A 13,151-nucleotide genomic window follows, 5' to 3' on the forward strand; every position below is an offset into this window, starting at 1 on the left:
ACAGGTGGTGCAGGGGGAAGCGACGGCACAGCAGTCAGTGTTGCCCAGCTGGAGGAAGGTGTTGCGCCAGGAGCATCGTCTGGAGCGGGAGGGGGCACAAGAGCCGAAGGCGGATCCCTCTTCTGCATTTTGTGTTTGTCCCAGTCCAGAGGGACCGGACGGCAGCCCGGTTCTCTGTACTCCAGCCCAAACCTTTCTCCAGTGTCTCTGTCGCAGGGTACTTGTCTTGTCCCGTTACTGCCATGGAAGCAGAGTTCAACTCCCACATTAAGGCAGGGTCAAAGACAGCAGGGAGGACGACGCCGGGCTTCTTCATGTCTACCAGTCGCTGAAAGTTCCACCGCACAACGCCGGTCATGGCCTGGGCCTGGAACAGTTCAGGGGAGACCTGCGTACCCGTGACCCACTGGGCCTGGTGGAAATGGTAGCCCTCCTGCTGAGATGTACCACGGACAGGGATCCAGACGGGGACTTTGGCACCTTCGCCCGCTACGTGGTTTAGCTGAAGGGTCCCTCCGTCCCTGTACATTATCCCCTCAGACAGTTCTGGGTCACTGAGGCAACCACGGAGGATGTGAACCCTCTGAACGCGCCACGTCTTCAGCATGGATGGCTTGAAGAGTGGGACATCGTTAGGGTCCGTGGCCAGGTGAAAGTGCTGCAGAACTCTCTCCAGCAGCTCGGTGGGTTGTGGAATTTTAGTTCTGCAGTGCTCTCGGACGTGCCGTTTGGTGGGGTTGGCTGGACCGATTCCGCAGAACTCGTAGGCATCACGGAGCCTCTTCAGGTCTTCCTGATCCACCACAGAGAAGGCGGCAGAAAGGAGCTGGCAGAAAAGGCTGAACAGAGGATGGTGCTCAGAGGTGCACTCTCGTCCAAAGCGCCTCATACAGTGAAACAAGTCTAGTTTCACAACGATGCTGCTGTTGTAATGTGCCCGTGAGGCGCAGGTGTTGGTCAGCGCTCCAGAGGTGGCTCCTGCAACAATGGAAGGGGTGGTCTTCCAGGCATCCCAGCACAGATGTTCACCAGGGACGCAGTCCGGGATCTTAAATGGAGCGCAGCAATCCCTAAATGCGAGGCAGAGACATAGAAATATGAGCTCTAAAGGAAGAATTGTAACATTAAGTATAAAATTTCTTCAAAGACAATGACTTGCAGTTTTGAATGACGGCAAACAAAGAAGATCGCTGATCTCACCTGTCCATCCAGTGGTAGCCGGCCTTTTCCACCCCAGCGTCGCTGTACCTCTGGGCCATTCCTTGGTACATCGGATGCAGGGAACTTTCTGTCTCAGCCTGAACCATCACCCAGGACACAATGAGCCAGTTCTCATTCAACACTGCGAAACTGGACATGGCTCCAGATGCCAGTGTCACCTTCCTTGCCATCTTCCTCGTGTGGTCCGACCTGAAAACCTGCCCGAACGTGCCCTGGAGGAGCTTGGTCAGAGACGGCTGTTGACGCTTGAACTCATCCAGCAGGCAGTCAGTCAGGTAGAATCCGGACACAGACACCCCACCCCAACCTTCTTGGTCCCCGTATGACCCGAAAGCACGTGGCCGATCTTCCATCCTCACGTACTGGCCGATGGTTCTCTGTCTGTACGCCCCAGCCTCAGCATCCCTGACGTTCTGTACAGCGTGCAGATATGCCAGGTGAGCTCGTTCATACTTGAGGTGCATGAGCTCATTCACCTGGTTCGCCATATCAGTCGGTGACTTGCCAGAACGCCGCAGTTCATCCATTACTGACTTGCACACAGCCTTCTTGTAAGTCAGGAATGCAGGGAAAAGGTTAGTAAAGCGCACGGGCAGCTTCTCCACCCATCGAGGGTTGTCAGCGAACCAGTTCCTGCGACAGGCCTTGCAGCAGAGTCGCGAGGAAAAGATAAAATACTGGACACGGACGCTGACGATCACTCGAGGTCCGGTTGAGGAGGAAGACGCCAAAGAGAAATTGCGTTCCCAGGGTTATGCACTGGTCGGGACCCAGGCCACAACCCAAGTTGTTGAAGCTCCGTCCTCATCCACAGCTTTTGATGTTGTGAGCAGATCCACTTGCTCATGTCGTGGTCAGGGACAGGCATGGGAACAGGAGCTATGGGAACTAGGATAAAGTAAAGAAGACAGTTGAACAACATAACGTTATTATTACTGAATAGACAATTTCAGTGCCCCCGCCCTCACATGATATAAACACACAATACAAGGAAACAAACACGCGCCTCGGACACTTGGTTTCATTCCAGAGCTTACACGTCAGATTTTGTTCATGTCAGTGACAAAGAATCGTGTCAATTTTAATTACCCTGGGACACTTTATTATTGTTCAACACCCCACGGAATGGGGGAAATTTACATGGTTTAACATACCACTCTTTTCGTCTTCGGTAGAGTCCGTCAAAGGAGGCACTCTGCCGTCAGAGGTCTGTGCCGTGCAAGAGTCAGGTCCTGAAAACAAGTGCAGACTTGCTATTAAGAAATTACAGTCACTTCACCTGATGACAACATGGAAAGAACAGTCAGCTGTACATTACAGAGATATCAGGTTGTTCATCAGCCCTAAAAAAAATAAACATACTTGAAGTTGAGTGGGGCTCCTCTACCTTTGTGAGACCCTCTGTCTCTGTCACCAGGAAGGCCAGCTGTGGAGGGAGGGGCACAGGTCTCTTCCTCTTCACACCTGGTGAAGCTGGAACAGCCGCAGGTACAGTAATTTTCAAAAATGAAATTACTTTATTTAATGCAGCTGCAGTTAGCAGAACACTTGATTGGATGAACAGAATTACAATGTTTTTACCATCAACTAGTGATGCCTGTAGATCAGCGGTATCTCCAGGTGGGGGTTTGGAGCGTGTGGTAGATGGAACTAAAAAGACAACATTAGTTTAGTCAGTTCCGATTCAATGAGTTGTGAAGACGCCGTTATTAGTAGAAATTGAAGCAGCCTTATCGTTACTCCTCCTGCTTTTTAGAATTTTACATAATTAAAATTAAAACAGTATAATCGTCTCATTCACACCAATTGAAATGACAATGTTAATCAGCGCTCTCGAGGCCGAGCAGGAGGAGCATTGTGACTCGGTCAACAAACATGCATTCGCGTGTTAGTACCCTGTGCATCGAAACTGTTTTTCAACGAAGCATGCAAAGAGAACAAAAACAAACACTTACCCTCCTCGTAGTCAACATCAGTTCATCATTGCACGGATCAATTCATAGTCCTTACGACGGTTATTATCACACCAACATATGAAGAGTAATATTAAAGGAACTCGGCCGGAACATCAAGAACACAAAAATATTAAGATAAGTTTCAGATTTGGAGAGGAATTCTTCATGGAAAGGACGGAACTCCAGCTCTGAAACCTATTTTTCAGAAACCTGTCTTTGCTCCTGGTGGCACTCTCGGCATGGCGGCTGCTGCTACTGGCACAGCATCTGCACTGTCACAGCCCCATTTCCCCAGTTCCCTCCTGTCCCTCTGCCCCAGTAATTTTCCACTCTCCCTGCCTCTGCTCCACTCTACCTGCCAGCCACTCCCACCCCATCAGCTCAACTCCACTCACCTGCAAGCATAGCTGCAGCTCATTCCCAATCAGCCCTGCTTATAAGCCTCCCCTGCACTCTCAGGCTTTAACGGTTTAGGGCCGTTTAACTAAAAATACTCTCGATGCTCTCGAACCCAGGCCTGGAGAGTTTTTATTTTTTATATAGCTAAACGGCCCTAAACCGTTTCCCATTCATTTTCAATGGTAGTGCTAAACCACTACGGACGCAATATATTTCCGGCCGCTATCATCCTGTGGCGCTGTTCTGCCGTTCCTATGAAGAGCGGCTCCTCTCCGGAAAGTTCATTCTTTGGTAAACTTCGCTGAAGGTAAGTTTGGGCTTGATTTCCTACTAAATTAATGAGGAAACTTTTCGTAATTGTGCATAGGCTGTGGTCAATTTTGTCCTAAATTAGCAAGGAACATGTTATAATTGGTCCTAAATTATAATGTATCTGTCATGCTACAATATTCTCATATCTTGTCAAGCTAGTTTTTCCTATTGTATTACGGTCATAACTTGTCGCCAACTATGTCGACATTTTATTCCACCGTCGGTGACTGCTAAAGACAAATTACAGTGAAATATGAACGTGCAGAACAAACTATGTATCGCGAGATCGCTCCAATGAAACGCCAAGGTTGCGTTGAGATTCTAATTCAATATTATCTGTTGCTTGTCTTAAATCACACGATAGTGATGAATGAACTTGTTCATATTTTATATTCAAGTAACCGATTTACTTGTCGTGGCACTGAAATCTTGGTATTATTATTATTATTATTATTATTATTATTACTATAGTTATTATTACTATAATTATCAGTAGTGGTAGTATTACATCAAATGTGTTTTTGTTTCCAATGTCTTTGAGAGGGGCTACTGTCCTCCTGCCCCCCCCCCCCCCCCCCCCATGTTCTCTCTCACACACACACACACACCATCACTTTCCAGTCTTTTCCTCACTAGCCACACCAGGTACTGACCCTCTGAACTCCTGAATCGACACCCCAACAACCTTGATCTTACACTTTCACACCTACATGATAATTGCATGTGTGCACACACGCACACACACATAGAGAACTTTACACATAATACCACACTTCATCTTTTTCTGGCGTAAGATTCCTTTGATCACATTTATCAGGTGTGATTTGAAAAATGGGTGGAACTGTTTTATCAGTGTCTAATAAAAATGAGAAAATTAATAGACATTTTTCCTTTGTCAGCTCAACATGCAGAAGCAATTCGCCTTTTTCCCTGGAAAACTTCGGGTCGTGTTCCGCAAGGGGCCTCTTGGGTTTCACCTCCAGGAGCCATCTGATGACGCCAAACGGTTGAGTTCTACTCCTCAGGACAAGTCTGCGGCCATGAGGGAGGACCTCGTACGGCAGAACGCTTTGGCCGTCATCCGACAAAGAGGGGGGGATCCCTCAGATAAGATGGAGGTGCTGGGAGAATATGTCCTGCAGTTTGGTAAATATAAAGGGAAGTCATTCAGATGGCTTTTGCAGAATGACGTAGGATACACCGTGTATCAAGAACGAAACAGAATGAGGAAGCAGCAGGTCTCTGTATGGCTGACAGCCACAGTAAGGACAGCCTCCAGTCATTTGTGAGTTATGCCCTCAGTTTCCAAGAAATCCAGGCTCTTACTTATGAGGCCGGAAGAGGGGATGGAGTGACTGCCTCTTCTGAAGATGACCAGCTGGTTGGATTTGGTGCCTGAGCCAAGAGCACGTGGAAGGAGATCTGGGACAGCAGAGGTGGTGGCTATGCTGATTTTGTCATAGGCAAGCGCTGCGTTCCAGGTACATGAATGTTCAGGTTGCAGCAGAACCTGCTGAAGAGGCAGCAGCCCACCACATCTTCCACACCTGCTGAGCATCCCATGAAGGCCCCAGCTGAGCCCCTGGGTATGCTAATTCCTTCATGTGACAAGTTCAAATTTGGGAAAAGGTTTTTTCTACTAATAACCTGAAGCTGGTATTTTTGTCTTTAACACAGCCATGGAGGAGGACGTAGAGATGGAAAGGGAGATGCTGAGCATCCATAACTCTGATCTGCAAGTCCAGAGCTATAAATACACCGTTACATTTATTTCATGTCAGACAAACAAAGTTCATGCCGTATCTGATTTCTGATTTTCTTTTCATCTGTGCGCAGATGCTATGCCAGTAGCAGCAGCCGCCCTGCCCACGCCTCTGACGCAGGACTCCATTGAAAAAATTGTGCAGGGCATTCTAGAGATGCAGTAGCACCGACCAGAGCAGAAGATGAGACGGACGAAAACCTGTCTCGCCTGTGGACAGCCCAAGTCTCGGTATGGGACGGATGGATCTTCCATCCACTTTTTCTGTCAGCAGGGTCCTGTTCGCTACTTCTACTGCTCAAGGAAGGTGCATCAGACTTGTGCTGCTGAGGGACTCTGACCCCAGAATGCCCTTTGAACAATTTGCCGCGTCGGCGTTTTTCCAGAGGGAGCTGGAGGCCACCAAAAAGCGTGTGGAGGAAAAAGCTCGGAGACAGAGACTCGGCTCCCAGCCACCTGATCGCCTCTGCAGGTTCTGCCATTTGACTCTAAAACAGGGACCAAACAGCCCACATATACATACAGGGTTCCCTGGAGTGGCCGGTAAACACATTTACTGCCCATCCAAAGTCTATTCTCTATATCGGGACAAGGGGATGGCCCGAGAGATGACTTGGAAAGAGTTTGAGGCAGAGAGACGAAGACGGATGAAGGAAAGGACAAAATGAACTACATGCCAGGAATGCATGTTGCACTGTACATAGTTATGAAATGTAATGTTGCACTATTGTACATAGTTTAAGATTTAATGTTTTATTGTGTTGAAATAAAATTGAATTTCCCACTTTGGTCCATACTGTTAACATTTCTGTCTTCGCAAAAGCCAACTAAAGGTGGCAGAGTCCTGAATTGAAAACAATATCTAAAGAGCTCAAGTATAATACTAATATTCCATCTGTCTATCCCCAACTGAATTTGTTCCCCACCCATCTCATCAGATTATTTACTGCCCATCCAAAGTCTATTCTCTATATCGGGACAAGGGGATAGCCCGAGAGATGACTTGAAAAGCGTTTGTAGCCACTCCTTTCTTTGAGGCAGAGAGACGAAGATGTGGATGGAGGAAAGGACAAAATGAACTACATGCCAGGAATGCATGTTGCACTACTGTACATAGTTTGAGATTTAATGTTGCACTCCACTGAGAAAAACAAAACTAGTGTTGCTGTTACATTGGCTGGTTCTACAGAACACTGTCTTTGATGCTCTCTGAACGGTTAGGCAGCTTCTCCAGCCATCGAGGGTTGTCAGCAAATCGGGTCTTTCGACAGGCCTTGCAGCAGAGTCACGAGAAAAAGATGAAATACTGTCCACTGTGCCAACAATTACTCAAGGTCTTCACACACCTGCAGAAACAACCTGAGGATGAGGACATCGTTGGAGACATGGCAGATTGTAGTTGACTATAGAATAATGTAAAATAACAGCTTATGTATGCACAGTAACTTTGGTAAAGACGTGTTTTTCCATGGAAATTAACATGAACTCCTAATGTCATTCTCATGAGTGAATCAGAAATTTAAACTGGACATTAAAACACAAACGTTGTTAACCTTCGTAAGCGAGAGAGAGAGAGAGAAGCAGTGTCGCTGAGCCCAAACGGGGAAAAGGCGCCTTTTAGCGGCCTAAAATATATTACATCCGTAGTGGTTTAGCACTACCATCGAGAATGAATGGGGAAGAATTGCGCCCCCCAACCCGAAAAAAAGCTATAGAGGGTTCTCACATGATCGAATTAAAAAAAAAACATAAGAATAAGATAAAAACAATTTGCATTGGCCGGGAATCGAACCCGGGCCTCCCGCGTGGCAGGCGAGAATTCTACCACTGAACCACCAATGCATAAATAGGCCAAAAAAACTGACATTTTTAAAGAAACTTTCCTTAATACTTAACCAGACTTAACTTAATTCTAAACTATAAACGAGGATAAAAGCGTTCCAAACAATGGCGTCTCTTGAATAACTATACTGCCATCTAGTGGTCAAATACAGGTGTTTACACGCAGAAATTAACACGCACTTCACGTGGTAATTAACGATATAAAGCTTGGACAGAAATCGTCACACACTTGACAGCTTAAATACGACCACAATAACGTCGTCTGACACTAAATAAAGGGTATAATCCTCAGAACAATCATCGCAATGCAACCACCCAATTAACAAACAGAAACCCAACTAACAAACACAACAACATAAAGCAATAGCCACTAACCAAACTATAAACACGACACAGTCAGGAAATGTCTTAAAATTCGTCTGTGATAAACAATACCGTCCGAACTTCAACTGGGCCGTCTCTTCAGGCGATGAAGACAACTGGCTCCGCTCTGACGCGCTCCCAATTAACGCTGACCAGTGTGGTGAGCTCAGCGCCCCTCACTGCGCATGCGCTCATGCTGTGACCCTTGTTTTCCTTGCTGTGACCCTTGTTTTCCTTGCTGTGACCCTGGTATTGCCTCCATTTCCCCTGTGCAAGCTGACAACTATTTATCAACCCTCTTTCCCAATAAAACACCAATTTCTGGCATAAAGAATAATAACTAACGCTGTATGCCTGTGCAGATTGTGAATTGAGGAAAAAAATCCCATATTTTCCTTTATTTAATAAGAAGTCTACTGTAGCTTTAGGAAGGCTTAAGTACTGCGGAAAACATGTACTACAGGTCAGAAAGCTCCCGTTTGGCTTTGATGATATTTTGAGAGTTCCGTCCGAGTGTGCCTTTTTTTTTAAAGACCCTAATAGTTAATGTTGTGTTCATCCAACAGTTATTGTACACATCAGTGGATTATGAGAGATTAGGAGAATCAACAGATCATAGTACAATGACGCTGGGGGTGGGGTGGAGCGGGGGTCGTCGTACCCCACTATGGACACAAGAGGGCGCTGAAGTCATCGACATATGTCAACCTTGGACATTTCGTTACCGGCCCCTATTTACACACTGCAAGTTCTGGGTCTGCGCAAGTATTTATGGACCGGAACAGTAAGACAACGACTGCATGTCATACGCACGACTTCTGTTTTAAGTCGGTCAGTACTTTTGTAAAACGACCCTTCTTGCTAATGTGAACATTGCTCGTTGAGCAGCGCTTGGAAGTAGTCAAGTTTCGGTTCAGCGAAATCTTCCGAATAATCTTCAAAATCATGTTCTCAAAAAGCAGCAGTACCTTTGACATACTGTATATCCTTTTGTTTTTATTAAATTTGAATCAGTTCTCACGAAGAGCGTTTACCGTAGTGCACCCACCAAAGGCACACAGCAGATTTTGGAACTCTACACACAAGGTGCACCGTCAATGTTTGAGAAAATCTCAGTGTTTTAGGTGCGCCTTATAGCCGTGAAAATACGGTGGAAAATTACCATAAAGCCCTGAACTTGATTTAATTTCAATCACCTGAGGCCTTAATTACAATAGGCTGCAAAATGAACTGTATGACAAAAACTAATGATTATCATTATTGGCAGATCTGTAAGCATCCTGGTCATCCTCTGATGGAATTTCCTCCTTTAGTGGTGCACCAGGACAGGTGGTTCTGGTGGAGGTGATGGCAGAGCAGAGAGTATTCTCCAGCTGGAGGAGGGTGTTGCCTCAGGAGCTTTGTCTTAATCAGGAGGGGGTTTCAGCAGTGAGGATGGAGGCACAAGAGCAGAAGGCTCATCCCTCTTGTGCATTCTGTGTTTGTCCCAGTCCAGAGGGACCGGACGGCAGCCTGGTTCTCTGTACTTCAGCCCAAACCATATTCATATGACCTGAAATCACGGGGCTGGTCTTCCTTCCTCAAGTACTGTGTTAAAGTAAAACACCTCTGAGGGATTTTGGGTGACCAGGCGGCATCTCCTTTTAGCTGAAGACAAACATTTATGTCTTTAATGCCACATTTGTCCAAGTAGAGTGAGTCAACTGAGCATCAAAACATATATTTGACCCTGATTACCTTACCTTCATCACAGGCAGTCTTAAGACATCTCAGTCCACTGTCCTCAATGGGCTGATGTGGCTTCAATTGGGCTGCCCGTGCCTCTTTTGAGGCCTTCAGAATGCACTGCTGCCTATCCTGTGGCACACTTGTGTGCAGAATACACAGCGATGGCATCAATGGGTCCATTGCAGAAGGTTTATCTGAAAAAAACAACCAAAGCAAAGTGTCATGTGCAAGCAAACAACTAACCAGAGATTACTACTGCCACCAAGCAAGACACTTCCCAGGTACTTGCACTTTCTGCCCACATCTGGCTGCCCTCACCTTTCTTGGCTGTATTGTCCCCCCCACTTCCCACCTGACTAGGCTGTATTGTCCTCCCACTTCCCACCTTTCTCCCTGCACAATCATGGACATCCTTTTGTTTGTAATACTCAATAGGCATGTAGGTCACAACATTGAACGTAAACATTTAATTCGGAAACAAAGAAGGCAAACAAGCAATTCGAGCATGGAGGCACCTCAATAACACAATGTCTATAGATGCGATTAGCGACATTATCCCGCTAGCGGAAAGTTGTTTTTTCACGGCAAAAGTTAGCTTTCGAGCACATTTACAGGTACTGTTGCAAAGATATGCTTCCGAGCACGCAAAAAGCACGCAAATATGAAAAGCACTGTAGGAAAGATGGGCTGACTTACCTCAATTCAAATTTTCGCAGGTCGATTCCAGACGCACTTACGCGCGGCCCTCTTATTGGGCTCGGATGATCTACACCTCGCTTCGTAGGTGTAGACTCCGGACCAATCAGCCCGGATGTCTACACTCTGCCCACAAGTGTAGACTCCGGGCCAATCGCGAGCCAGGACCGCCCCCAGTCAACAGTCCACCTTGCACTCCGCTCCGTGGGAGATTTTTATGAGTGTGTTTAAATAAAATTGAATTTCCCACTTTGGTCCATACTGTTGTCAACATTTCTGTCTTCGCAAAAGCCAACTAAAGGCGGCAGAGTCCTGAATTGAAAACAATATCTAAAGAGCTCAAGTATAATACTAACAACACTAATATTCCATCTGTCTATCCCCAACTGAATTTGTTCCCCACCTATCTCATCAGATTATTTGCAGCAGAATAAGGGGATAACGTAGCATTTCCCTGTTCATATCTGCTATTTGCAATTTAGAATTTGTCACTAAAACTCTGCTATGATACAAACTACAGTTTAATAGACTCCTGTGCTCCTAAAAAGAGCAGCAAGCATTTGTGGCTCATTAAACTCACAAAAACTGCGATGATCTTTAAAGATTTTTATTATCGTGAATTTTTCAAACACATATCTTCGATTTGATAATGCCCAAAGCTGGATTCGAACTCTCCCTCTGAGGTTTTCGGGCAGCTTCGATCTGATTGGCTGGTTCTCCGTTACAACTATTCTCGACTGGCCCGAACCCGGGCCTCTAGAGTTTTTTAGCTAAACGGCCCTAAACCGTTTCCCATTCATTTTCAATGGTAGTGCTAAACCACTACGGACGCAATATATTTCCGGCCACTATCGTCCCGTGGCGCTGTTCTGCCGTTTATGAATATGAAGAGCGGCTCCTCTCCGGAAAATTCATTCTTTGGTAAACTTCGTTGAAGGTAAGTTTGGGCTTGATTTCCTACTAAATTAATGAGGAAACTTAATTGTGCATAGGCTGTGGTCAATTTTGTCCTAAATTAGCAAGGAACATGTTATAATTGGCCCTAAACTTCAGGTTGTGTTCCGCAAGGGGCCTCTTGGGTTTCTCCTCCAGGAGCCATCTGATGAAGCCAAACGGGTGAGTTCCACTCCTCAGGACAAGTCTGCGGCCATGAGGGAGGACCTCGTATGGCAGAACGCTTTGGCCGTCATCCGACAAAGAGGGGGGATCCCTCAGATAAGATGGAGGTGCTGGGAGAATATGTCCTGCAGTTTGGTAAATATAAAGGGAAGTCATTCAGATGGCTTTTGCAGAATGACGTAGGATACACCGTGTATCTTGAACGTGCAGAATGAGGAAGCAGCAGGTCTCTGTATGGCTGAAAGCCACAGTAAGGACAGCCTCCAGTCATTTGTGAGTTATGCCCTCAGTTTCCAAGAAATCCAGGCTCTTCTCACTTATGACGGCGGAAGAGGGGATGGAGTGACTGCCTCGTCTGAAGACGACCAGCTGGTTGGATTTGGTGCCCGAGCCAAGAGCATGTGGAAGGAGATCTGGGACAGCAGAGGTGGTGGCTATGCCGATTTTGTCATAGGCAAGCGCTGCGTTCCAGGTACACGAATGTTCAGGTTGCAGCAGAACCTGCTGAAGAGGCAGCAGTCCACCACATCTTCCACACCTGCTGAGCATCCCATGAAGGCCCCAGCTGAGCCCCTGGGTATGCTAATTCCTTCATGTGACAAGTTCAACTTGTTTTTTTTTTTTCTACTAACCTGTAGCCGGTATTTTTGTCTTTAACACAGCCATGGAGGAGGACGTAGAGATGGAAAGGGAGATAATGAGCATCCATAACTCTGAGTCCAGAGCTGTAAATACACCGTTACCACATTTATTTCATGTCAGACAAACAAAGTCCATGCCGTATCTGATTTCTATTGTTTTTCTTTTCATCTCTGTGCAGATGCTATCCCAGTAGCAGCAGCCGCCCTGCCGAGAGTGCCACCAGGAGCAAAGGCAGGTTTCTGAAAAATAGGTTTCAGAGCTGGAGTACCGTTCCTTTCCATGAAGAATTCCTCTCCAAATCTGAAACTTATCTTAATATTTTTGTGTTCTTGATGTTCCGGCCGAGTTCCTTTAATATTACTCTTCATATGTTGGTGTGATAATAACCGTCGTAAGGACTATGAATTGATCCGTGCAATGATGAACTGATGTTGACTACGAGGAGGGTAAGTGTTTGTTTTTGTTCTCTTTGCATGCTTCGTTGAAAAACAGTTTCGATGCACGGGGTACTAACACGCGAATGCATTGTTGGATTGCAGTACCTCTCGTGTGTCACTGCCAATCCGCGTGTTCTTTAAATGAAGACTTCAAGTAAACAAATGTCAATTTCAAAATGTATTTAGCAAACAGATGTATTTAGCAAACAAATGTATTTAGCAAACAAATGTATTTAGCAAACAATCAATTCAAGATACAAATATTACAGAGCTCTGGGCCAGTTCATAACCCTAGCAACAACAAAGTCAATTGTCAGGGCATGAAGTCTGACCCCCTAACTATCCCTTGGCCCAGTTTATATAGAAAGACATATGTCATTATTGATGCTAATTCAGTCCAATCCAGTCCTTCTTCTTGGGTGACTTCATCTTCTTCTTCCTGCCTCATTTGGTGTTGGTGCAGTCCTTCTCCATTGTCTTCTCAGATGGCCAGGACAGAGGTCTTATTCCTGTTCAGGAACTTATCAATCACCAGTAAATTATGCTGTCATATTTTACGATGAGGGTCTACCATTTCCTGTCCGGCTGGCTCCAACTGTCTGACCAGTATTCATGTCAAAGAAGGGTCAACTGACTTGCTTATGTATATTCCTACTAAAGATTATATAGTATTCC

At 45.9% G+C, this 13,151-nt stretch overlaps 2 protein-coding genes, 1 long non-coding RNA gene and 1 other non-coding gene across 10 annotated transcripts in view; 1 reads left to right on the forward strand and 3 right to left on the reverse strand.

Moving 5' to 3' along the window:
* Positions 1–3,448, reverse strand: LOC115251027 (uncharacterized). Of its 5 annotated transcripts, XM_029841799.1 has the most exons (6): positions 3,177–3,448; positions 2,803–2,871; positions 2,584–2,694; positions 2,376–2,453; positions 1,201–2,109; positions 1–1,070 (listed from the first exon to the last, which is right to left on the reverse strand). In XM_029841799.1, exons 5-6 carry the CDS (start codon positions 1,746–1,748, stop codon positions 35–37), a joined length of 1,584 nt encoding a protein of 527 aa, XP_029697659.1. In that variant the 5' UTR covers positions 1,749–2,109; positions 2,376–2,453; positions 2,584–2,694; positions 2,803–2,871; positions 3,177–3,448; the 3' UTR covers positions 1–34. The 5 variants fall into 5 exon arrangements, with proteins under 5 accessions (XP_029697659.1, XP_029697660.1, XP_029697658.1 ...); XM_029841800.1 differs by having other exon boundaries at positions 2,609–2,694; positions 2,803–3,448; XM_029841798.1 differs by having other exon boundaries at positions 2,803–3,448.
* LOC115251028 (uncharacterized) overlaps positions 2,605–13,151 on the forward strand; it is a 27,260-nt gene continuing 16,713 nt past the window's right edge. For 2 of the 3 annotated variants that reach the window (XM_029841803.1, XM_029841804.1), the window contains exon 1: positions 12,237–12,485. The gene's annotated coding sequence lies outside the window, so the exon portion shown is untranslated. Of the gene's footprint in view, positions 2,668–12,236; positions 12,486–13,151 lie in introns of those variants that run through there. The other variant, XM_029841805.1, reaches the window with a different exon arrangement.
* trnag-gcc (transfer RNA glycine (anticodon GCC)) lies at positions 7,421–7,491 on the reverse strand. The gene has a single exon. It is a non-coding gene; the product is annotated as a tRNA-Gly (tRNA).
* Positions 8,952–10,594, reverse strand: LOC115251030 (uncharacterized). The gene is made up of 3 exons (XR_003889575.1): positions 10,279–10,594; positions 9,597–9,776; positions 8,952–9,501 (listed from the first exon to the last, which is right to left on the reverse strand). It is a non-coding gene; the product is annotated as an uncharacterized lncRNA (long non-coding RNA).

This window comes from Takifugu rubripes, chromosome 9, assembly GCF_901000725.2.
Source record: "Takifugu rubripes chromosome 9, fTakRub1.2, whole genome shotgun sequence".
NCBI classification, from domain to species: domain Eukaryota; kingdom Metazoa; phylum Chordata; class Actinopteri; order Tetraodontiformes; family Tetraodontidae; genus Takifugu; species Takifugu rubripes.